The sequence below is a fragment of the Triplophysa dalaica genome, chromosome 1 (assembly GCF_015846415.1).
Source record: "Triplophysa dalaica isolate WHDGS20190420 chromosome 1, ASM1584641v1, whole genome shotgun sequence".
In the NCBI taxonomy this organism is placed as follows: domain Eukaryota; kingdom Metazoa; phylum Chordata; class Actinopteri; order Cypriniformes; family Nemacheilidae; genus Triplophysa; species Triplophysa dalaica.
Genome location: NC_079542.1, coordinates 23068092 through 23094553, shown reverse-complemented (window position 1 = coordinate 23094553; position 26462 = coordinate 23068092). Strand labels below are relative to the sequence as shown.

The window sequence follows — 26462 nt, the reverse complement described above, 5'->3', positions numbered from 1 at the left end:
TACCACATACTGTGTCCCACTTTACATTTAGCCACTTAGACACTTTTTATGTTTCCGCTCTTCTGTCAGTTGTGGTTGTAGTACCATTTGCAACCTTTTTACTATCTGATTGTTCTTCTATCACAGTTTAAATTATGTGGGATTTGCAAATGACAATAAAGGAATGCACACAGTCCCAAGCTTTCATAACGGCTGTCCTGAACTATTATGTAAAAGACAGGATATGAGGAAAATATGCTTTAAAAGGAACAACTAGAAAAACATCTACTGGTGTTATAAGTTTATATTTTTGAATTATAGGGATTTTTTTCTCTATTATTTTCAATAGCCAGTAAAGAAAGACATATACTAAACTTTGACTCTTGGAAATAACCCATTAAATGTATGCTATTTAAAATCCATCATGAAATCTCAGTTCTGCATCCACATTGTTAGTTTAAAGTCTGAGTATAAGTATTTTCAACTAAGCCCTTTGGAGCCACAAAAGAAAGACAATGAAAAAGAAAATGGAAAAGTAAATGACAGTGAATTTAATAAAATGAATAAAATATACCAGCCGTAACACCTTGCTCTGCATTCTTCATTTCTAAACATTTTTAAATGTACCTCATGCTAACTATCAACATATTTTTCCTTATTCTTTAATGCTTTCTTGCCATTGAATTTCTACTGGGTCTATAAATGTTTTATTACATAGCATGTTATTTAATTTTTTTATAATGGAAGGGTTTATTTTTATAATATGGCATAGGGTCACACACAACCCTACGTGCATTCACTGGTGTTGTGTTTCTTAATGCAGTGTCTTGGTTCTCTCACAATATACTGAGTTGTTGTATAAATAGTTATTCTAGAATGTCAACAAACCACTAGTCTAAAGTGTGCGTGTTTCAACTGTCACTTAATAGTGAAGTTCTTAAACCTCTCTGGCCTCTCTGTTCTCAGTTGTCAGGTAACTATTGATGTCACACTTCAGTATGAATTTAAAAACATCTTGCAATATGCTTGTTAGATGTTTCCATTATTATGGCCGCCCCCTTAAGTTTCCATCAAATTATTTCATTTCCCTACATTCATGTCATTTACATTTACAAATGTTTATTGTTAAGTGATTTATATTTAATACAAGTGTCTGTGGTGAGCAAATGTTTACTTAAGATTATGAGAACAATCACGCATTAAATACTGAAATACTGCTTAACTTAAATATGACGACGACTTGTGGATGTGGTGTTTTCTGAAGTATAGACATGTTTAGTGGAAAATTCCACAAGTGCATTCACCACGTTTCCGTCTAACAGAGATCAAAGATATGACTGAGTTTTCAAGAAACGTGAAGAAAAAAATCGGTTGCATGTTAGATGACTACTAGATAGGACTATAGAGTGAAGTCAGAAACAGTATGATCAAACAGAAGCAGGAAAAAGACTGAAGGGGAAGTTGTGTTGTTTTATCACAGCAGCCATGAGCAACAACATTCTATGTGCTCTTCTCATTCTTGCTTATCTGCGATCAGGTAGGTAAATGCGTATATATTAAACATTTGTTCAAACATTTGTACATGTGAAAACCGCAAAAGCTTTAAAGATTGAGCAAAGGATTTATTATAGCTCTGTATCATATATGGAATCTATATCACAATTTACCGTAGTAGAAAAATGTATCAAGCGTATATGACTGTTTACAGGCCAACACCACAATGAAAGGTTTTCAGGTAGTCAGGCATACAAATGCGCACACAAATGCATAAACAAATATCCAGGCTTCACATCTGGTGACAGTCTAACAAACAGATTGGTTTGTAATAAGAAGTTGCTGATTGTTTTCCTTGTTTTATGTTACTATGAAGGAATGAAATATCTGCTCTATATCTTTAAATAAGCTACTTTCCTTTTCTAACATTTTCACAATTCTTTTATTTTGTGATTTACACTAAAAATCACAGGTTTGATGAATATAGAGTATACTATTGCAAAAATGTTTTACATTAATTTAAAACTGATCCACATGTTAATCAAATGATCTTGAAACTTGTCTGATGGGTGAAAAATGCATTTACTTTAGAGGCACTTTTTCATCCATTTGCAATATATTCACAATATAGATTAATCTATATGTAGCCTGTAAATTAGTGGGTTTTGTTTGTTATTTGTTCCAAACAAACACAGTATAAACATTCATTAGGTGACAAAGTTATCAAATAACCACACTGTGTCTTTTCCGACATCAAAAGAAAGTGATGTTATTTTCCAGTAGATAAAAGGCATAGAATCATAAAGATTTGTGGTATATAACTGAATGGTTTTATGTTTAATACAAAAGTAACACTACAGCATTTTCTTTCAATCTGATCTATTAAATATAATAATTGTAAGAAGCTTTAAATTGAGTATTCATTATTCAGAACTTTGGATTTTCACATAGCTCAATCATCCTTATCATCTTCCTGTATTTACCCCTTTTCTGTTGTTTAACAGGCAAATCCAACACGAATGTATCTATCAGTCACAGTCGATACAAAGAAGGACGGAATGTCACCTGCGTTCAAACAGGAGATGAAAAAATGACTCAGATTAACTGGGAAATGCTAAATGGTCCAAATCGCACCAAACTCGGCACGTTTCATCCAAGTTTAGGAACTCACATACCACCTGAATATATGAGTGAAGTTCAAATCAAGGGCATATCAACTCCACATCCATTATCATCCCTTCTCATTGAAGCAGCATTGAATGAGAGTGTCCAAATCTGTTGTGCGTTTTTTACATTTCCTTCAGGGAAACTAGTGGAATGTACCGACATCCGTGAGAAAGAAGCCAATATTAACACGATGACGAAAGGTATTGTGACACTGACACATTCAGTCATATTCTGCGTAAACACTTTAAAACCCTTAATCTAGTTTTTAATTTTATGTAGATTTTACTCATATGAAAAAAGAACCGGGGATGGGACTTTTGGGACGTTTGGGTTTGATGATTATTGGATCTATTCTTTTCCTTATAACCTTGGTCATGCTATTCTTCCTATGCAGAAAGTGCAGCTGTAGAAGGTAAAGACACATCCATCACAAACACAATAACAAATTATCAATATCATTTAACAAATGATTTAAATGCTACACTAAAAAACAGAGCAAAAACATTATATTACAATAAAGAGAAAATGGTAAAACTCCTCATTTGTCCCTATAAACACTATAAAACGGTTTTATTTGATAAGCAATCTGAAATTTCATCTTTCAGGGGGCAGTCGTTTGAAATATGTATGCAATTGACAGACTCACCTGCTGAGGTAAGAAACTTACTTAATGAATCATTAATACAATATGTTGTTACATCAATGATGGTAATAATTAAGATTTTTTCTAGACAGCATTAAACTCATGTGGGTAATTGATAGGGCTGTGTATTGGCAAGTGCCTCCTGATAGGATACATATCACGATAGATGGGTCACAATAAAATATATTGCTATGTATTTCGATACGTTAGACATTTGCAATATATTTAAATAGAAAATGTAAAAAGTAGAGCTAGGAATACAACACATTGTGGACGACCTTGGGTTTGTAAAAACATCCCTTACCTCTGCATAGTGGCCAAAATTTGCGATGGATGGACCTTTAGATCTTTAGTTTGGGTTCCCAAACTGTGGATTGTGCCCCTCAAGTGGGTAGCACAGGGGAATAAGGTATGTCATGCAAGTCACTTGGCTGTTGTGGTGCATTAAAGTTAAACAAGAAACATGGGCAATTTAAACACCTGGTTCATCTGTGCTGTAAATGCGCTGGTTTCACATCCGGGAAAGCACAGTTAATGTCATTGTTACATTTTAGACTAGACTTTTTGCGTAATGCACTGCAGTAGCCAATTGACTTTGTGGGTCATGACTTGCGAAGCTTACAAACAGCATTTATTTTATATAACTCATTACTCAATGACTTATTTTAAAACCAAAGCACACCCACACATCAGCTCTGAAAGCTCGAAGCATTCTTATATATTTTTCGCCATGCTCGCTTCCCCTTATTTTAGTGGTAGAGGTATCACTATCGATACAATATTGGAAAAAATTATTGCGATAATTAAATGTGTCAATATTTTTGCACAGCCTTAGTCATTTAGAAATATACCGTCCTATGGTGTGACATGGCAATACTAATATATTGTTCATAATGTTTTACTTTATAATATTAATATTTATCTTCATTGTTTTTTATTTATTTTTGCTGTCACACCATAGGAAACATGTAAGGTATATATGTCATCTACCTATATACATTTAAAAGGGCTCATTCAGTACTATTCAAAACTAGAAATGCTAAATGTCATTCAGCACAAATAACACAGAAACAGTTGAATAAGTGTATAATGGAAAGTTAAAAAGTGCAATGCAGTGAATTTTATCTGGGCCGTTTCCTTTCAGTCTTGAATGTACTATTTGAATAAAGTGATTAAAGGTTTCCTGTTATGTTCTAAAGAATATGCGTGGTTGTGGTTAAAGTGTGAATGTTGCTCTGCATGGCCAATTCTCACGGGCCTTGTTTGCCACAAAATAATGTGAAGAGAATTCTCATAGTTTTACAAATTCCATTTTGCCATATAAAACTGTTAATCTCTTACTTCAGACACAAGAAGAACCAGCTTCAACTTCTCAAAGTTCTTCGAATGGCTTTGACCCCTCCAAACTTTATGCCAAGATCAAAAAAGACCTTTTCTACGGCCGGTTGTGGAAATCGTACCAAGGCCAACCCAGGGCATGGACGCAGGATTCCACGAATGATCAATGACATGTTTATCAACTACTAGGACAGAATCCTTTACCCCAAAGAAATATGGACAGCCGCTCCTTGAGACCAAATACAACATGATTATCTACAAGCAGAAAAATGCATATATTCCAGTCTTTGAGTAAATCAAAGAATCTTTGTCATATATTAAATTAAATTACATAGGGCAAATGGACTTGTATTATCGCACGAAAATAAATAAAGTATTTAAATGCTTAAATTTCACTTGAAGACAAAGACTCATTTAGTGTTTCAATTTTATAATAGACTACGACTGTACAGTATGGTAGTATAGTATTATTTACTATTAAATGTATTCATACTCTCACCAGTGGATCACACCGTCCAAAACATTCAGTTTATTGACTCTCCTAGACCTTCTCTATTTACTGCTCGGGTGGTTGTTTTCCTCTTTTAATATAATTATACTTGCTCCCTGGTCATTCTCAAAAATACCGTGACTTTCTGACTTCAAAAAGTACGAAAAAATTAATTCAGCTTTCATGCCTAAAATTTGATGAGTACTATTCGCATGCATGATAACATTGTTACCATAATAATGGCCAGCTTAAATCTTTTTCCTTATTTAATTGTTTTATTTAACTTATTGATGTAACACCAGTGCAATAACACTAGTGACAAATTCCCACAAATGGCTAATTTTCCAAAATGATGGCAAAGTCAAAACTTACATGATGAGGCACATTAAAATCTATACATTATACCGATAAACATGTTTTTTTCCCCAACAAAAATCCTTCATGCTTACACAAACCAAAGCATCACTAATGACGCTTTTAAAGAACCACCATAAAAATGACATTTTAAATAACATTTCTTATTTATATTAAGGAAAGGGACAATCACCATGTGTTTGCTTGAACAGAGCATCTTCTTTATTGACTTTTGACCTTGTAAGAATTTTTTTTCTTTCAAAATAAAAGTTTGTGTCACCAATAATACCAATGACACAAAATCAAAGGACAGACATTCCATTCCATTCCATTTTCTACCGCTTATCCGAACTACCTCGGGTCACGGGGAGCCTGTGCCTATCTCAGGAGTCATCGGGCATCAAGGCAGGATACACCCTGGATGAAGTGCCAAACCATCGCAGGGCACACACACTCACTCATTAAGGACAGACATATTGTTTTTAATTATTTGTATTAATAAATAATTCTTTTGGTTTGCATTTTCATGTATTTATTAGGCCCCATACTTGTGTTTAATTGGTTAACCGAATTGAAAATGAATGAAAAGGAAATGTTTATACACCATACAAAGAGTTAAACATAGTAGTGTTTAACATGTGTTTTTTCAAGTTCAAATGAAATTCAAATTAATTTTAATATGTACAAAACTATAAGCACTTAAATAACAATCATCACTATAAAAAGGTGCTGAGTTGCGTATTAAAGGCGTTAAATCGGGCAGATTTCTTCATTTGAAGCTGTATATATGTGTAGCGACAAGTTTGTGACCATATTTTGAAAATGACCCTCCATCATTCCAAACCCTTATGACTTTCTTGTGCAGAACACAAAAGAAGACATAACAACTCTTATTTTTTGGTAAACAATCAATTTGTCTGCAATATCGCGTTCAATCCGCTGGATGGGGACATTTTCAATAGTTTCGGGTCGTGTTTTATGTGTTTCACCTCTGTCCGCGTTTGTAAATTATTGCCCTTAAATGTTCGAAGTTGGCTACACAGCACAATTAACAGAAACGCTGTTCTATGCACATTATACATATGTTTAACAAGTTTAAAGTCCACGGATGCGGGGTCGAAAGGAGTTTTTCTTTGACAGAGCGGTGAAGTTCACGTGATTCTCTGTCACGAGGTAAGTTCTGCAGAGTGACTGCAACATATCTTCCTTTTTTAAAGTATTGATTTTGGTGTATATGTTGCTAATCTTTAAGGTTGTTCGTGATTGTATGCGTCCTTTACTTTCATTTTGTTCATTTAAATGAAGAAGTAGGGCTAGGAAGAGAATCCGCATTTATTGAACATTCATATACAGTATGACGTTAGGCCTCCTTATTCTGATTGCAACCCAAAAAGGTTTTGTTAGTATTATTGTAAGTACAGTAATGGGCATTCGACATCAAATTAGACGTTACTAAGAATGCACAACTTTACAGTTTACAATTACAGCACTTCAAGTTATTTTTCATTCTTCATCTCTATTTTAACATGATGTTATATTTGTTCGTGTGATTTTTGCAGTGATAATTATGGAGTCGCATAATTTGGGTGAGAGTGAAGGGCTGACCTTCTTCCTGGCCAGGCCAGAGGATTATGATGATGTGATGGCCATATCGCAAGACATATACGGGGGCAATGATTACCTTCCATGTCGCTATCACTCCTGGATGACTGAACCGGACAGATTGGTTGTAATAGCAAGGAGGGGCAGCCGGTTGGTAAGTGATGATATATAGTCTTGTCTTTGGAAAGGTGCGTTGGAAACCATCAGAAAAGATACTTTTACATGTATGCACTTAACATAGGTATTATCTAAAACAACTGACACGTGAACGTTGTCGTTTTTAACTGCGGTCAAGCCAGCTGCCACTTCGAAAACTACAGTCAAACTAGCCCCCACTCGGATTTCTTATGTCCGCATATACAGCGCATTACGGTAAAGGCAGCTTTTTGGATTACAAAATAAAAGCGATCTATGGCGAACGTGGTTTCAATCTGTCGATTTTGAATGAATTAAAATACAAATGCATTTAGAAGATTAAATATATGTTTATATAATATTAACCATAAATCAATTTATAGTAAAAAAAGAACCTAAATTACACTTTCAAAATGGCCTATATGTATTATTATTTCTATAAATTCAGATAACAATTAAAAGATAACAATCCGATTGCACAGACTCATTACACATTAAAATGAGAGTATACCCCCCAGTGTGTCACACAAACAATATCAGGACTGTTCATTGTGGATTTTGTATCGAACAGGTCTAATATTACTTATTTTTTGTATTACTTTTGTTGATCAGACTTGGTCTACAAGAAAGTCACTGTTTCAACAGAACATACCAGTAGACTGATAGTAAACCTTCTCCCACCCAAAATGAGAACTGTCACATACTCAACGTCTATATAGTCTGAAATAGATTAACAAAATAAAAGTAATTAAGGACATGTGCTTTTCTGAAAAGATTTCCGGTCATAAAGAAAATGCCCAGAGCAGTGAAGCTGGCAGAGGTTGTATCACATCCTCTTCATGTTCTCAAATTTAATTATCTGAAGTTATAGAAATAATAATACATATAGGCCATTTTGAAAGACTGTAGATTAAAAACTCCATAATTTACAGTTCTGATATTGTTTGTGTGACACCCTGGGGTGGTATACTCTCATTTTAAAGTGGAATGAGTCTGTGCGATCGAATAGTTTCTTTTTAATTATTATCTGAAGTTAAAGAAATAATAATAAATATCGGCAATTTTGGAGACCTGTACTTTAAAAAATCCTCATTGAACGGTCCTGATATTGTTGTGACACACTGATGTGGGATTAGAGTGTTGTAAAAAACACTATATATCGTTTTATGGATAAACTTATAAATAAATATATTACATTTTTAAATGCATTTGTATTTTAATTAATTAACAATCCATGGACTGAAACCACGTTGGCCATAGATCGCTTTTATTTTGAAATCTAAAAATCTGCTTATAACCGTAATGCGCCTTATGTGCCCATATAACAAACAGAGTGAGATTTAGTTTCACTGTCGTTTTTAAAGTGGCGGCTGCTTGACAGCAGTTTTTTTTATACCAGGGTTGTTGGTCCCTGGGACTCGTGTTGTGCTGTTAAAGCAATAACGTGCCGTTTTGGTGTATGGTTCCCCCATGTGGTTGATAAGCACAATTGCCTGTTATAAATTTCCTAAATATTGCCCGTTAAGCTTCCATGCGGGCAGCTCAATACACATGAATTTATTGACTAGGCACAAACCGCTGTTACATCATGTCTCTTCATAAACTTCGCATGTACTAAAGCAATCTTTGGCTTCCGCGGGTTATACTACTGGGCTATACTAATAGTTCAAACTAGATTCTGCGGTAGCAGTTGGTTGTTGGCCGTTAGCGTATAGCGTGCTAACTACATAGCAGCTAACTTGCTTACGTTAGCTACATAACACATTTGCGGTCACCCAAAACACAACACATAGACTTGAATGTGTAACGTAACCAACGCAAATCATTTTCTGTAACGATAGTTATATTTTCGGAAACACACTCGCAACCAGGCGTTGCGCTTTGTGTAATTGGTGCAATCAATAACTGAGGTAATAGTGCCTAGCACAGTAACTATAGATACCAATAACATTAGTCTACGTGCACGTGTAAGGAATCAGCTACTTTTGACCATAAAACATTTATTGTTGTTAAGTAGTCATCATTTACAATCATAACACTTCATTTGTGATGAGGCACGATCATGCTAAGTAGGCCATTGAGACCCGCGGCAACATAACATTTTTTCTAGTCTACTTTACGGTTATAAATTGTGAACCAGTAACGCGAGTGTTCTCCAATAAACAACCTGAGCACCGCTAAATTACCAATAAGCTCCAAAGTACAGGACAGTAAGAAAACATGTACATAAGACTTTCAAAGCCAGTAGTAGGAAGGCTAACGTTAGGTCTCCATCCGTTTTGCAACCCGTTGCCTCTTGCAGCTCGGGTAGCCGATTGTAAGCCCTTCAGATATTGATTCGTGTCCGATCACTCTCTCTCTTTTCCACATTGTTTTATTTGCTGGCTCTGCCATGGTGATGGTTTGGAGACTTGGGTTGAACTAGATCGTTTCGTCTCATTGTTAGCTGTTGGCTAACTTCTCCCATGCCAAGCGGAGCTTGTACCGGCCCGAACACCAAAGTTAAAAGTGCAATTTCAGCCGATAGGAGGATGCTTGGGTAACAACGGCAGTAAAATTCGTCCAGTTAAAACTTGTCCTACCACAATTTTTTTTTATAGACATTAATTTAAAGTCAAAAAGTTGCTCGTAATCGCTTTAACGTGTGTAATGTTATGGCCTGTCCACACAGAGACGATAATCGCGCGCGTTTATCGTCGACGTTTTACGCCTCGGTACTGAGCAAAGGGCGCCAAGGTGAACAATCGAGCATAATTGACTTTCCGCGTCCGTCTCGGGCATTATAGAAAGCCGTGAGGGTCAAAAATGCGCGTCGTGAATGCGTTGTTTGCGTGTAGAGTACATGCAGTTTATGCATGAAAAATCGGTGCGTAAACAACACGTATTCTACACGCAAACATGCGCTCTCGACTTTCGACGTCAGACATCAATTTCGTGTGTTTTTGAGCCATCCGGCCACTTGCCCAGTTTGAACATGTAAGCGTGATGAGTTCCTATTGGCTGCTGAGCGGAAGGGTTAAAGCATAACTCTGGGCCATCACAATGCACGTAATATGCGAAAGATCCACTTATCTATGTGTGCTTGACGGCCAGTGAAAGTCCTCAACAAGCTTTTAGATATAGATATTTAATCATCTTATTTATCATTTATCGCTCATTCTTGTGATTGATTTGTTTTAGCAGGGACACTAAATATTGTAATTAAAAGACACTTGACATTTGTAGGCCTACGTCAAAACAGAATGCGTTGTGTTTCTGGTCTGATCTTCGATGTAACGAAGACTCAGACACAGAAGCTGTAGGATCAATGCAGTTTTATCAGAGACATAAGGGTACAACAATAACAATCCGAGGTCGAGGCAGGCAGATAACGTCCAGGTGTATATACTGTAAACAGGCGATGGTCAGGGCGGTAGCAAAGGTTCGAAATCCAAGTAACAGTCCAAAGTCAACAACGGGTTACACAACACAACACACAACACACAACACAACACAACACAACACACAACACAACACAACACACACAACACACAACACACAACACACAACACACACACAACACACAACACACACAACACACACAACACACACAACACACAACACACAACACACAACACACAACACACACACAACACACACAACACACACACAACACACACAACACACACAACACACAACACACAACACACACAACACACAACACAACACAGCCCAGCAAACACAGAGATTATAAAGCCATGTAAATGAGTTCCAGGTGTGGGTGTTATCAGTGGCGCAAGGGCCACTGGGAAATGGAGTTTGACTAAAACTCGGGTGATAATGCTCTCTACGATAATATTCGTATCACCCGGGCTTTGTTGTTTTTTTGTCAGTATGCGTATGTTGTGTCAAGCACATGGCTTTTTGTTTTGACAGCTCGCCATGTGCTCCATTTTTTGGCTATAATTGCTTCAGGTTTGTGCATTTTAATTCACAGAAATCAAACAAAATTTGTTGTCCCCCAAAAACCGTGTCCAAACCATTTTTTTCCAACTTGTGCATAGACTGATAATTTTCTGATTATTAAACTCTATCGACAACTGTTAACCAAAATATGGTTTAGTAAAATGGTAACAAATACATTCTCTGAGCATTTTAATTTCACTTCCATAACGCTGGAATTTCCCACATCTGTGCAAGGAGTGAGATGTGCTGACAGATAGGCTACAAGAGATAGGAATAGGTTATTGCATTATCTGTGGGAAAAATATATATATACTTTTGAGCCTAAATGTTCTTGAACTCCATTTGAAGCTAGAGGGCAACAGTTCAAAAGGATTGTGGCCTAACTCTGTGATCGCTTTTCCTGCCATTTTCAAGGACTACAAGGATGGGCAGGGGAGCAGCTGAGACAATCCGTTACTGAAGTGCACAGAAAAACCCTGTGCAAGTCTCTAATTTCAGGTCCTGTGAGATGGTGGGGCTTTCCTGATATCACAAAGTGAGAGATGTTGACCCTGGGACAACATTTCAATCAACAAATCAGATTTGAGGGATTAGTTACACTTCATGTTGAGATTAAGCTAAGGCTTTGTGCCTCTACACCTTCCATCTGATTTAAGGGCTATGATTATGGTTAGAGTTTGGAGTGGGTGTAGACTTTTTCTACAAAAATGTTGTCAACAATGTTGCCATAACAACATCTCCTACTAAACAATTTCAAAATATTGCGTGTTTTAGGCCATATTCGATTTGAATTGAATCTGAAATCTGAAAAAGAAATAAAAATCTGTCTCTTCTTCTCACTGGAAGCTGCTCTCACTATGAGCTCTGCCTCTTCTCTTCTGGGCTGTTCTCCTTGAGCTCTGCTCTTGAGTTCTGCCTTTATTTCACTCCTTTTTACTTGAGCTTTGAGGTACCATTGCGGGCAATGGGTGGTGTCCAGGGAGGCAAACAGTCTACCTGAACCTGCCCGAACAGCACCCAAATGCTCTGGCGCGGGGGTGGAGTCGCCACTCTCGGTGAGGTGTCGATTGGCAACATAGAGCGGCAGCTGTCTGGTTCAGGCCGCCTGGGATATATGTTTCGAGACATGAAAGTAAGCATCCTTCAGGTCGATTGGCATAAACCAATCCTGACATCTGATAGACACCAGGATGCGCCTCTGCATGAGCATCCTGAAAGGCAGCTTCTGCAGGTGCCTGTTCAGGGTATGCAGATCTAGGATGGGTAGCAACCCCCCGCCTTTTTTGGGGACGATGAAGTCGAACATCCCGGCTAGAGGGAAGGGCTCGATCGGCTTCGCCAGCAGGGTGGCGATCTCAGCCCGTAGTACGGAGGCATCACTGCCTCTGATCGAAGTTGAGAGGATGTCTCGAAACTTGGGCTGAGGCCTGGCGAATTGGATTTAGTAGCCGGGTTGGATTTTTTGCCGCAGCCACTGTGACGGTGTGGGAACCTCGATTTAAGCGCCAAGAGACCGTGACAGTGAGACTAGTGGTACGATCTGCTTCATCGTCCGCCCAGGGGGTGGTTTGATAGCTGGTAGTGCGGATCTCTCGCCGTGGAGAGGCCCCCGGGGAGGAGATCGGCTCTGCTGACTTACCTGCCTTGCGATGCAGCTCAACGCACCGTCACCTTGAGAGTGCTGAGGGCTGCTGAGTATACTCGAGTATACTCAACATTGTGTCTCGCCATGACGCAAAGTCGGGTTGCCGAACACCTCTGTGAAGAGGGTGAGTGTGGATTTTATAAACACCCAGAAGGAGAGGAAAACTCCTTGAAGTGGGCTGTTGGGACCCGTCCCGGATCGACCACCTAGTGATGGAATGGCTGGGGTCGGGCCCAAAGGTATTCTTAATCTCCCTGTGGTCTTCCCATGAGAGTGCTTCTCCTCGACGTCTTCTTCCAGGGGGCCGCCTGAGTGTGGGGCCCAAGAGCCGGAGGGCGCCCGAGTTGCGTTTGGGAGGATATGCTTAATAGCCACTATCTGTTTCTTTACTGTCGAGAACTCCTGCTCGAAAGTAAGACCCAAACAGCCCCCCCTCGCGAGATGGGTGCATCGAGGAGGCGGACCTTCCCGGCATAACACATCTTTGCAAGGTTCGGCCAGAGGAGTCTCTATTGGACCATAAGTATGGACATCGTCCGACCCAGGGCCCGCACGGTTTTAAATTACAACATATTAACATTAATATGTTAGTTTAACTTTTTAAAAAATAATCAAAGAATAGGCATGTACTGTTATTCATAGCCTTGTGGTCAAATACTTTTTAACAAATTTACTACTCTTACTTTGACATTATTCATGATATCATGTTTTTGAAGTCTGCATGGAGCAATCATTTATGACTGCATAAAATAATTGATTTCCATGCAGCATTTCTAAACAACAAATTTCGATATATGCTGATGCGTGTACAGCATTTGAAACTCTGCAGTAATTATTCTTGTGTATTTCTAGGTGGCGTTGGAGTCAAGCTTTGTGGTTGATGGTGGTAAAACAGTGGTAGTTGAGGGATTAAGGGTGTGTCCAACTGAAAGAGGCCGCGGTCTAGCTGGAGTTATCCAGAGATTTGCTGATGGGTATGTAAAGAAGGTTTTCCCAACGGTGAAGAATAAGCGCCTCACCAGAGGAGATAACCCAGGGCCAGAAAAACTGAGCAAGTTCACATATCTGGACAAAAGGGTGTGTACAATTTGAAAAAGATGATGTTTACATGATGACATTTTACAAAAAGGTTGTATTTGTTAACATTAGTAAATGCATAAGCTAACATGAACTAATAATAAGAAATATAATTTTTCTGCATTTATTATGTTAATTGATGCGAATACTACATGGATGTTTTGTTCTTCATTTATGTCTTTTGTATCAGGCTATCTTGTCGCTGTGTGGGGATTCTGAGACCTTTGATGGCTTCGTATCATATTTGAAGGCAAAACTCAGTGTTTCAGATGGATCCACCAGCTATCCTCTAGTGACAAAACGCATCGACCAAGCTGCTTTAAAAGGCCTTCTCCTAAATCCAAACGTGTCCTCCAGACTTCAGCTTCCAGGCGGCGCTATCATCCAAGATTGGCAGCCCCTAGATCTCCTAGAGAGTAACCTTGAAGTCTTGGCCAGGCGAAATTTGTCATGGTTTGTGGATGATTCGAATGAGAAAGATTTGTTTATGAGCTTCCACACACCTCCATATCCTGTTCCGTTTAACGGAGGGTCTTTACGCCTAAATATCGACATGTTCGGAACAGATGCCTCCTTAGCAAAGAGAGCACTAACAGCTCACCTGAATTCTGTAAAAGGTGAGATTCAGAGCACAGTCTTGATCCATATATATATGCATCCGGGTCTATGGGAAGTTATGAGGCAGTTTTGTGAGGGGCATGACGGGGTGAAGCAATGGAGGGATTACTGGGAGCAGCTCTTTTTGGAAAGGGAGTTAGTATGATGAACAAATGGTGTGCTGGAATGCATCATTTAATTCTGTCCTGATTTAATTTAATTTGTCATTATGATTTTGTTAGTGTGGTGGTGCCATATCTCAAGGTGTGAGGTTTGGCTTTAATTAAAAAGCGGTACTCAGCAAATTGAATGATGTGAAGGTATTGCACTGTGCTTTTGTCATTTCTGTTTGAGAGAAACAATGCGCACTAACTTAAGTGAGCTCATTACTTTTACGGCTTTCCTTAATATGAATTAAATTAAACATTTGATTATACATTCCATATTTACTGTAGCACAACCATTAAACTTTATATTATGGCTCTACAAATGGAAAGTGTTTTGGTTTTCATTGCTTTCTTTTTAAGAATCAAGTAAAGTAAGTGTCTGTGATCTATGATTAGTTTACCTAATAAAAAATATTTTATTTACAGTGTTTGAGTGGTTGATATCAATCAATCAAAATGTATTTATAAAGTACAATAAAAACGTCTCGGGTTACGTCTGTAACCCTTGTTCCCTGAGAAGGGAACGAGACACTGCGTCGCCATGGCAACGCTTTGGGGAACGCCTCAGCGTGACCAGCTCTGAGCACGTGTGTCAACATCGTCCAGTAGTGGAACGCTACGTCATAGATGACGTATGGACCAGGAGGTATAAAACGACATCCGAAATAGTGAACTTCAGCTCGAAAAACTTCGAACCAAAAGGCTTACAGGGATGTAGGGAGTATGGCAAGGTGACGCAGTGTCTCGTTCCCTTCTCAGGGAACAAGGGTTACAGACGTAACCCGAGACGTTCCCTTTCGAGGGAACTCGCACTGCGTCGCCATGGCAACGCTTTGGGGAACGAAATACCCAAACCGCCATACGCCCAAATGCCTGTATGTGTGTACAAAAATGTCACGTGGAAGACACAAGCACCTGGGCTCCCGGGGTGAGATTCATGTCCAAACTATAAAATCTCACGAATGTGAGCGGAGAGGACCAGCCTGCCGCATCACACACGTCCCGCATAGACGCCCCCGACCTTAAGGCTACGGAGGCCGCCATACCCCTAGTAGAATGAGCTCTGACATCCAAAGGCGATGGTCTGCCAGAGGCCTCATAGGCCAGAGAGATAGTCTCAACTATCCATCTGCTGATGGTTTGCTTGGTTGCCGACAGACCTTTCTTCGGTGAACCAAAACATACGAAGAGCTGCTGCGCTTTCCTCCAAGCCACAGTTCTGTGTACATACGAGTCCAGTGCTCGCACTGGACACGACAAATTTAACCTTTCCTGGTCCTGGCTCCTGAAAGGTGGAGGACAGAATGCTTGCAAGGTAATGGGTCTCGGTACATTATCCATAACCTTAGGCACGTATCCTGCCCAGGGGAAAAGGAACGCCTTAACCAAACCAGGAGCAAATTCAAGGCACGTAGGTGAAACCGACAAGGCCTGAAGATCTCCCACTCTCTTGAGAGAAGTACTAGCCAACAGGAAGACGGTCTTAAGAGTGAGAAACTTTAGAGCAACCGAATCAATCGGTTCAAAGGGAGGAGCTGACAGTCCCTCGAGAACTGTAGCCAAGTCCCAGGTAGGTACCCTAGTGTGGCTCACAGGCCTCAACCTGCGAGCACCACGAAGAAACTGTAGAACCAAGGGGTCTCTACCAACAGGTATGCCCCCTAGCCGAACATGAAAGGCAGAAATGGCTGCCATATAAACCTTTAAGGTAGATGGGGATAAGTCTGCAGCAAAACGATCTTGCAGGAACTCAAGCACTGTTGAAACCGGGCAGTTTACAGGGTCCATGCGGTGAGCTGAACACCAAGTAGTGAAGACTCTCCACTTTAAGGCATAAAGCTTCCTTGTAGAAGGAGCTCTGGAATTAAGTATGGTCTCCACAGCCTCGGCTGAGAGACCAGTGTTTAAGAGGCTAGCCCTCTCAGAGGCCAAACCCATAGTTTCCATAACTCCGGGCGTGGGTGATGTATTTGACCCTCCGCTTGAGAGAGGAGGTCCCTCCTCAAAGGAATCTCCCATGGAGAGTTCTCCAACAGGTCTATGATGTCTGAGAACCATACTCGGGCCGGCCAGAATGGGGCTACCAACAGTAGGCGAACTCCGTCCCTGCGCACCCTTTCCAGAACTCCCGGGAGTAGAGCGATCGGGGGAAAAGCGTACAGGTGAAGCCTCGGCCACACCTGTGTCATGGCATCCAGCCCTAGAGGGGCTGGATGTGTTAGGGAAAACCAGAGCCGACAGTGCGTGTTTTCCTGAGTTGCAAAGAGGTCTAACTCTGCCTGGCCGAACCTCATCCAGATCTGCTCCACCACCTCTGGGTGGAGTCTCCATTCCCCGGGCCTCAGCCCCTGTCTCGACAGGAAGTCTGCTCCTTGGTTCAGGTGACCGGGGATATATACTGCCCTCAGGGAGAGCAGCTTCCCCTGAGACCACAGGAGGATCTGACGTGCCAACTTGTATAGTTGCCGTGACCGCAGACCCCCCTGGTGATTTATGTATGAGACCACAGCTGTGTTGTCTGTCCTGACAAGCACATGTTGGCCTCTGAGTTGTGGGAGAAAGTGTGTCAACGCCAGAGACACTGCCATCATCTCTAGGCAATTTATGTGCCAAGATCGAAACTGGCTCTCCCATCGGTTTTGGCCCCATTGGCCTTCCATAACAGCTCCCCAACCTGTGAGTGAAGCATCGGTTGTCAGTGCAACGCGCCGACAAGTGCTTCCCAACACTGGTCCTTGGGAAACAAACCAAGGTTCTTTCCACATTCTCAGTGTGTGCAGGCATCTGCTTGTCACCTTGATAATGCGCAACGGGTTGCCCCTCGGGGAAAACCCCTTGGTTTTGAGCCACCACTGTAGAGGTCTCATATACAGCAGGCCGACGGGAATAATGTTGGACGCAGCTGCCATGAGTCCCAACAATCTCTGAAAAAGCTTTACAGTCAGTGATTGGCCTAGCTTTATTCTGCAAACGGCTGACAGGATTGCAACAATACGAGCAGGTGCGAGCCGCGCCTGCATTGTGATGGAATCCCATATCACTCCTAAAAAAGTGGTTGTCTGTACTGGAGAAAGCACACTTTTCTTGGTATTCAGTCTCAACCCTAGTTCTTTCATATGTGCGAGAACAACATCTCGATGTTGAACCGCCAGATGTTCCGACTTTGCTAGAATCAGCCAATCGTCTATGTAATTTAACATGCGAATGCTCTTCATGCGTAGCGGAGCTAGGGCTGCATCCACACACTTCGTGAACGTGCGTGGAGACAGAGCCAGGCCGAACGGGAGAACACGATATTGATAAGTCTTTCCCCCCAACGTAAATCTTAGGAACTTTCTGTGGGGAGGAAAAATGGAGACGTGAAAATACGCGTCCTTCAGATCGATCGTGACAAACCAGTCCTCGGATCTGATTTGTCCTACGATCTGTCTCAACGTCAACATCTTGAATTTGAGACGTTGCACTGCCCGATTTAGATGTCGAAGATCTAAAATCGGACGTAATCCCCCGGCTTTTTTTGGAACAGTAAAATACCGGCTGTAAAAGCCTGAGTTTCTCTCGTGAGGGTGTACAAACTCGATTGCCTCCTTGCACAAGAGAGTTTTTACTTCTTGTTCCATCACCAGAGTCTGCTCGGGGCACACCTCGGTGTACAAAACTCCGTTGAAGCGGGGCGGACGGACTTGAAATTGAATCCGGTAACCCTGCTCTACCGTGCGCAGGACCCATTTTGACACATTTGGTAGACTTTTCCAAGCTGCTAAATGGTCGACTAAGGGAACTAGCCTCTCGGGGCCAGCCTCTGGTGATATTATTACGGGAACCGCAACGGCTCGGCAAACCTCGATTTGCAGAGCCGGCTGAACCCTCCGGAGACACCGCAAAGGAACGGGCACCGTATAATGAGGTGCGAGCGCACGCTCCTCGGGGGGAAGTCTGTCAGGACTTTTTCTTATTTTCCCCTTTTCTCGCCTGAATGACTGCCCTCAGGTCAGTCCTAGGTTTGTAAGGCTGCGGGTTATATTTTCTTCCTGAACCCCCATCCTTCTGGGGTGGGGCTCGGGAAGCAACACTCTGCTTCTGACGCTCACGATAGCTAGTGGACGCCTGTGGCTGTTCTCGCCCCGCCGCCTGGGGAGTTTGTCCGCGGCGGGGGAGATAAAGTTTAAATGCCGCAGCCTGTTTCTTAGCCTCCTCGAACCTTTCAACAACGGTGTCTACAGCATGGCCGAAAAGGCCCGTAGGGGACAATGGGGCATCCAGAAGAAATGCTTTGTCAGATGGTTTCATGTCTGAGAGGTTCAACCATAAATGCCTCTCAGTGGCTAACATAGCGCCCATGGAACGGCCCAAAGAACGAGCAGTCTCACGAGTAGCACGGAGAGAAACATCCAAAGCATGACGGACGGGTTGTAAAACATCCGCCGCCACCAGTCCCGTGTCGACCAATTCACGTAGCGCATCTGCTTGATACGCCTGAAGTAGTGCCACAGAGTGTAAGCAAGCCCCGGACTGCCCTGCTGCCGCATATGCCTTGCCAATCAAAGTCGATGTCACCCTGCATGGCTTTGATGGCAAGGTAGGGGCTTTTAGGGACGAAGCCGTGGATGGAGACAGATAGCTCGCAAGCGTCTGTTCTATTCTCGGCATCGCCCCGTAACCTCTTTCTTTATAGCCCTGAACATTAGAATAAATGCAAGTCTGTGGCGTGAATACTCGTGCGGTATATGGATGCTGCCACGACTTACACACCTCCTGATGTAGGTCAGAAAAGAAAGGGAGTTTGCGTCGTGAGGGTTGTGTGCTATGCTTGAGACATCGCTCGTCCATCTTATTCTCAGGACGAGCGTTAGGTTTATCTTGCGGCCAGTCTATTGTTAGTTGGGCTACCGCAGCTGTCATGACTTCCACCAGATCGGCGTGAACCGAAGCAGCAAGAGGGGGAACACAATCTAACTCTCCTGCTTCGATACCAGTTATGTCTACATCCTCAGATGCAGAACATTGCCGAACCGGACTCCCTCTCTGAGCGGGAGAAACCGCAGTGCGTGCTCCCGACTCAGAGAGAGCAGAGAGAGAGGTGGAAGCTACGGAGGGTAAAGAGAAGCCGGAGCATGTCTCTTCAGCCTCCCTGACGTCCATCTGCGAGCCCCACGAGCGAAGATTCCGCTCTGCCTCGGCAAAAGCGGGACCATCACCACGCGGAGCTCGCACCTGGCCGTGCTTATCAAATAGTGCTGAACGGGAACGGAGCGTACGCTGTGGTAAAAGTCCACAGGCTTCACAGTCAGCTCCCTCGAGCGCTGACTGTGCATGCTCCGCTCCCAGACAGACTACACAGAGATCATGCGTATCATTGCTCGTGATAAAACGCGAACAAGGAGGAGCACAATGTCTGAAACTTTTCTCTGACATGTTAGCAAACTGGCTAACCAAACACACTTCTTTTACAGAACACACTCACGCTTCTTTTAACTAGACAAACACACACTACACACAGAGCCGTTGCTGAGAAGAAAAGAGCTGAAGTTCACTATTTCGGATGTCGTTTTATACCTCCTGGTCCATACGTCATCTATGACGTAGCGTTCCACTACTGGACGATGTTGACACACGTGCTCAGAGCTGGTCACGCTGAGGCGTTCCCCAAAGCGTTGCCATGGCGACGCAGTGCGAGTTCCCTCGAAAGGGAACAACAGTAATTGACCTCTGTGCTGTACAAACCTTGCTAAAAAGACACAAATAAAAAACAAACAGTTTTGATCGCAATGCACAAAAAGGAGGAAAATCAAAAACAAACACTGATAGTTGACAGATCCTTATACTCTAGAGTCATAAGCCTTGGAAAAAAGGTAAGTTTTTAACTAGGATTTAAAATTAGATTCTGAAGAGTCCAATCGGAGGGAGACTGGAAGACTATTCCAAAGTTTCCCCCAGCAATTGCAAAAGCACGGTCACCCCTCAACTTCAGTCTAGATCTCTGGACCATCAACACTCTTTGCTCAGAAGACCTCAGCGATCTAACAGATTTATTTGGGTTTAAAAGATCACAGTGATATTCAGGAGCCGTTCCACTTAGAACTTTAAAAACATCAGTTATGATTATTACTGATGATACATAAAGGTGTTGTAATTGCCTTTCATGATGGAAAAGCATGTGAGAAGTCCTTGGAGAAAATGTGTGATGTCTGAGAAACAGGCAGCAGTGTAATAGATGTTCTGAGAAACTACCCATCGGCAATTTTTTTTTCTCTCTATGTCTTTCTCCATCACGTTTTCTCCTATTGCTCTTTCTTTTCTTAATTCTCTGCCTGTACTTTCAAACCAGGATTTATGTCTTTCCATCATGCTCACCCCTTCCACTTTCCTCAATACACCATCAGTTTCACGTCACTCTTGTTCTGCCGAAGCACTTGGTTTGTCATGACATTCGTTTAATTGTGATTCTGTCTCTAAAATGTTGTCCGTCTGTTCCTCTACCAAACGTTATTACTGAGCTTATTTATATCTGATGCTTAAATAAGAAATATTTTTTCTCATTCAAATTTTCAGATTTGTTATTCATTCATCACAACCAGATACAAATGAAATGAAAAGTCCTGGACAAGAAGGAATTTCTCCTGTCATTGAAATCTTGGATTTGACATTCGATATCAGCAAAACGTGATGTGTTTTCTGTTATCAGGTATAAACTGGTACAAATTAGGTCTCTTTTTAAAGAATAAAATTTTTAGTTCACAGGTCAACATGCAAGTTTGTTAGCCAAAATATAAAGGTAAATTATACATTAAATAAATTAATCCGTTTTACACAATTATATGTATTTATAAAAATAAAAAAACGCACACATTAAAAGCTTTTAATTATATTGAACATTTACATAATAATAATTTAAAAACAACCAACTTTCATTTATGAATTTATGGTACATATTTTGTTTTTACAGACTAAAAACTTTTTATAATTTTGAAATAATACAAAGTGCTACAATTATATCAATATTACATTATATATTATTCTGAATATCTTTTGGACGGTCTCCAAGACTTCTTATCCTCTCTGGCTAGTTCCTTCAGCAGGGCAAGTACAAACCAAAAACATGCTTTAACTCCAGATGGCCAGTTACAGGGTATCTAATAAAAGAAGAAAGTAGGCTTATAATAAAATTGTCTGTAAACATATATAAATTGAATTGATTTCGTAAGGATCATATGACTTTGCAAAGGGAGTTTAACTACAACACAGACATTTGTTTACATTTATTTCATTAATGAGGATCTCTAGTACTCTCAATGTTTTTGGATCTTTTTCTTTGAATATGATGACCTGCATGGGCGCCGTAAAGGGGTGGAAGGTTAGGACGATTCTAAGGGCCCAGGCAGATTTAGGGCCCAGAACAGCAGACCCCCTTTTTATTTTCCTATTTCTTTTCTCTTTTTTATACATACATTAAATGTGCTAGGGCCCCTCGTGCACTAAATGTGTATTTTGTCCGTTTTGACCATAGATTTAATATTTAAAAAACAAATAATGTATTTACTGTTTCAGTCACACCCCTCCCTCTCACAATGGTTCATTCCACCTGCCCTTTCCGAGCTACGATCGGTGCTAGTGTAGAGTCTCTTGCTTATTGGACTTACTATGATGCAGCGCAGACAGTGACACACGCAAGCATGTCACATCAGAAGTCAGGGCATCAAAAACGGAAAGAAAAGAAGGAAAGAGAAGACAGAGAACGCCAAAGTCGACAGTATGTCACACAGTTTTTCATAAAGAAAGGTAGCTTGCCCTATTCCTGTATTCCAAAACGTATTTTTGTTGCTACATGACCTGCTTTTATCTAGCTAGCCTAGCTTAGTAAAATAATTACTGATTTATGATTGCATCCAACAATAATAACATCTCTGCTGTCTCCGGGACGTTATCATGTCTCGTAGACACAGATTCAGCGGCTGCTGCACACCCACGTCCCCCATCCCCTCAGCCGAACACGGTGAGCCTGAGCGCGAAACTTCGCGAAGATTGAAGCCTCTAAAAACGTCTAATCTACTGTTTTAGCCACATGATGATAACTTTGCAAAACAAAAAGTAATCTACACGCTTCAAAAATTACAAAATCAGTTTGCCGTGCCGCGTGTTCTGTGAAGTAGCAGTGCTGCTGCTACGATCGATGCTGTCAAACTTGACGTTCTTAACATGAATAAAATGCCCCAGAAAAAAATTATATAAAATTTAATAAAACGTGTCTGTAGTAACCATTGGCCATACGGAGTTTACAAAATAGATATTTACATTTTTCATAATAAGAAAACTAAGTTCAAGTTCATTTTATTTGTGTAGCACATTTACAACAGCCATCAGGCTGACCAAAGTGCTTTACAGGAGAAAACATTTATTATACATATACAAAAACAGACCATGCACAAATTAAACACAACCCCATTGGCTATATCATTGTAGTCAACAGCTTAAAACAACCTGAATTAAAAACTTTAAATGGCCAAATCCCAGTAGTCAATACACTAAGGAAAATAGATATGTTTTTAGCCGAGACTTAAAAACAGACAGAGAAGGGGCCGTTCTAATCTCTAGAGGAGGGCATTCCAGAGTCGAGGCCCTGCCACTGCAAAAGCACGTTCACCTCGACGTTTAAGCCTAACTCGCGGGACTACCAACAATGTCCGGTCACAGGATCGTAGGCTTCTGGATGGGATGTTTAGATGAAGAAGTTCAGAGAGGTAGACAGGGGCTATGTTGTGTAGGGATTTGAGAACTGGGTTAATGTGTTCATGTTTACGACACTTTAAAAGGAGTCTGGCCGCAGCATTTTGAACTAACTGAAGACGTGCAATTTGACGCTTAGATATACCGCAGTATATTGAATTGCAGTAATCTAAACGAGACGCAACAAAAGCGTGGACAGCCATTTCTAGAGTTTTAGGTGTGAGAAAATGTTTGATTTTGGACAGCAAGCGGAGCTGATAGAAACTGAATAGGCCAATACAAATAATATGGTGTGTGTGTGCGTGCGTGCGTGCGTGTGTGTGTGACTTATACAGATGCAGAGTCAGCTTTATTGTCTGCACCTCGTCCTCCTACCCAGTCCTCTCAGTGTCAGGTAAGGTGAACAGGGTCAGCTACCAAGGTAGTAAAAAACCAATCATGTTTTGGATTGTCAAATTTTTTTCTTGTGTTGTATAGTTATATGTTTCATATAATATTGCAATTGAGATAATAAATGTTCTCCCTTTTATGTAAACAAGTACATATTTCTATATTTTTTTCTTGTTTTTGTAGGCTTTGTACTCATCTTTAGACATTTTAACTATGCAATGTGCTAAGTATCTTTTTTTCAAGTATACAGGGCATGTTTATTGGGTTACATTTTATCTGTAAAAAATGTAGGGGGCCCAGAAATTTTGGTTTCCATAGGGCCCAGAATTTCTGGCGGCACCCCTGATGACCTGTAATTTTTTAGTACAAAAGCTGGTTTTCCATTTTTTCACCAAGATTTAGTGGCACTGAACCGCGTTTTGGGTTCTAATAAGTAGCCAATGCCATTGCAGCAGAAGAAAGAATGTGAAGAAAAGGGAAAACATGTCACACACTCACGTAAATAGCTATATGCATTACTAAACAATGTTTTACCTTATGGATAAGGGGAGCGCTATGCATCCTACATTTCTGGAATAAATCAGAGATTTTTGTTTTTCATTAGTTTCCTTATTAGTTTCCCTTAATTTTCCCATAATTTTTTTTGCTTCCTGGCACTTGTGTGATTTGACCCAGCCAGATGACGCATCTCAAAAATGGAAGAGAAAGACAGGAGCCTGTATTGCCACTGGTTCAGATAGTTATTAATGATAATGACAATAATAATAACTCACCATATGTGTTCAATTTTTTGATTATCCCTTTTAACCACCCCGTAGGTCACTATTAGTGAAGAGCTGATACCTAAAATGAAAAAGAAACATTTAGAGTAGGTTTTATACCAAGCAGGACATTTTTTTTGTGGATTTTAAAAAGATACACCTGATGAAAATTGAACAGGAAAAAAGTAGATAATATAACACCAGAGGAACAGAACAATTTAATATCAAGGAACTATTTGCAAATAAAGCAATATCAGTTTCAAGTGTTTATTCTCTTTGTTTCTATTTATCAACAAGAAAAAATGTGTGATACAAAATAGAGAATGTAGAGAAGGTTCTCTTAATTCAAGAGAAGAGCTATTAATTGAAATCCTCCCTCATCATGACTCAAACTCCCAATTAATTTCTTCCTAAACCTGTTGACTCAGATCCGGAATATAAGACCAGATAAGGTTTCTAGTTGTTAAACTGTAAAAACACTTTACAACAAAACTTCAGTAATTTTCCAAACAATGTCACCATTGGTCCAACTTCATTTTCATTTCAGTTTAGGGCTTGACCAAATAATCTGCTGCTTGAAGAGGTTGTAAAGGTTTTAACTGTTAAACATTGGGACGAAATTATTCCGAAGCAGCTATAGTGCAATGGCAGTTCTGAATCACAGGAAATAAGCCCATGATGAGGGGGATGATAAGTGACATTAGGCCCAGAGCATGCTGGGTAAAGAAGAAGCTATTGGAGAAACATTGAGTTAGCGTAATTCTCCCTCACAAAGTAAGTGTGTGTGTTTTAGACAGGGGTGGGAGAAAGGAGAAAAAGGCCGGAAGACACTGTGCGAGAGGCAATGAGTCAAATGTAAGTGCCTAAAATGGAAATGGCCTGTTTTTGTTTTCAATAACCTAGCATGATGCACAGTCATGCACAAAAGTACAGTTTCAGAATCACACCTCTGAAAGTAGGACTTGCAATCTTCAAATAAGACGACAATAATATAAATAACTCTTAAAATATAAAAATATTCTTTCAACCATTTAAAAAAAGCCTGTTTATTTTCTAAAATCCTTTGCCCACTGAAATAAAATGCCATTGGACAGGAAAAAAATAACTTAAATATTTATATTTTAAGACATGTCTCCTTAAATGCAAGACTGTCAGTAATACATGGCTTTGAAATAAAGAATTGAGCAATTATCATGTTTCTGCCCCATCATGTTTCTCTTGATCTAGTGGCAGGACCATGACAGAGCCTCGTGTTTTGTGTGGAAAGAGGCAATGTGGCACTTATGGCCTTCCATACTCTCCGGTCTTTGTCCCTGCCCGCTTTTTTCCTCATTATTACTTATTAATGAGTTCATGCCGTGCACTTGTTCCCCTCTTGATTTGATCCCTTTTTAATGCCCCTGTGTTTTCAGTCCTCTGCTGGTTCATTGTGATGAGTTCCTGTGCCTTTCCAAGTCTAGTTTAATTATTTGTAGTTTATATCATATCTCAACTTTAGTCATGTTTTAGTGTAGTTAGTCTTAGTCCTGTCTTTTCATCTTATCATATTCCCCTGTTGTGTTGTGTTACCCCCTCGTGGGTTTTTGTTTTGTATTTTTTATTAAAAGTCTTGTCCCCAATTGAGAACCAAGTGCGGTTGGTTCCACTTGGTGCTCCTCTTCCCTGACCTTGCACAGAGTATGTGCAAGGAGGCTCACTGGGGGGAAGGCGTACTTCCGCTTGTCCCGCTATGCTCCCGGCCAGCTGTGCGCAATGGCATCCATGCCGAGGGGGGCCTCAGACAGGGAGTACCAATGCGGGCAATGGGTGGTTTCGCGGGAGGCCAACAGGTCTACCTGGGCCTGCCGGAACAGCATCCAAATGAGCTGGACTTCGCGGGGGTGGAGTCGCCACTCTCCGCGAGGAGTATACTTACGAGAAAGCGCGTTGGCTGTCTGGTTCAGTTTGCCTGGGA

At 40.7% G+C, this 26462-nt stretch overlaps 2 protein-coding genes and 1 long non-coding RNA gene across 4 annotated transcripts; all 3 read left to right on the top strand.

The window, feature by feature from the left end:
* The first annotated feature begins 1291 nt into the window (after window positions 1-1291).
* si:ch211-196f2.6 (immunoglobulin domain-containing protein) lies at window positions 1292-5016 on the top strand. Its single transcript, XM_056753467.1, has 5 exons — window positions 1292-1516; window positions 2478-2840; window positions 2920-3052; window positions 3246-3294; window positions 4630-5016. The coding sequence occupies exons 1-5, from the start codon at window positions 1465-1467 to the stop codon at window positions 4789-4791; spliced, it is 759 nt and encodes a 252-aa protein (XP_056609445.1). The 5' UTR covers window positions 1292-1464; the 3' UTR covers window positions 4792-5016.
* A 1416-nt stretch (window positions 5017-6432) lies between these two features.
* nat16l (N-acetyltransferase 16, like) lies at window positions 6433-15061 on the top strand. 2 transcript variants are annotated; one of them, XM_056729433.1, is made up of 4 exons: window positions 6433-6638; window positions 7025-7221; window positions 13645-13869; window positions 14060-15061. In XM_056729433.1, exons 2-4 carry the CDS (start codon window positions 7033-7035, stop codon window positions 14630-14632), a joined length of 987 nt encoding a protein of 328 aa, XP_056585411.1. In that variant the 5' UTR covers window positions 6433-6638; window positions 7025-7032; the 3' UTR covers window positions 14633-15061. The 2 variants fall into 2 exon arrangements, with proteins under 2 accessions (XP_056585411.1, XP_056593012.1); XM_056737034.1 differs by lacking the exon at window positions 6433-6638 and adding an exon at window positions 6663-6876.
* A 6937-nt stretch (window positions 15062-21998) lies between these two features.
* On the top strand, window positions 21999-24541 carry LOC130420031 (uncharacterized). Its single transcript, XR_008906575.1, has 3 exons — window positions 21999-22412; window positions 23693-23751; window positions 23931-24541. It is a non-coding gene; the product is annotated as an uncharacterized LOC130420031 (long non-coding RNA).
* Window positions 24542-26462: the final 1921 nt, after the last annotated feature.

Coding starts and splice junctions, on each gene's coding strand:
- si:ch211-196f2.6 (XM_056753467.1), top strand. CDS start 1,465: ATGAGCAACAACATTCTATGTGCTCTTCTCATTCTTGCTTATCTGCGA. Junction 2,841..2,919: donor TATTAACACGATGACGAAAG/GTATTGTGACAC, acceptor AATTTTATGTAG/ATTTTACTCATATGAAAAAA. Junction 3,053..3,245: donor AGAAAGTGCAGCTGTAGAAG/GTAAAGACACAT, acceptor TTCATCTTTCAG/GGGGCAGTCGTTTGAAATAT.
- nat16l (XM_056729433.1), top strand. CDS start 7,033: ATGGAGTCGCATAATTTGGGTGAGAGTGAAGGGCTGACCTTCTTCCTG. Junction 7,222..13,644: donor CAAGGAGGGGCAGCCGGTTG/GTAAGTGATGAT, acceptor GTGTATTTCTAG/GTGGCGTTGGAGTCAAGCTT. Junction 13,870..14,059: donor TCACATATCTGGACAAAAGG/GTGTGTACAATT, acceptor CTTTTGTATCAG/GCTATCTTGTCGCTGTGTGG.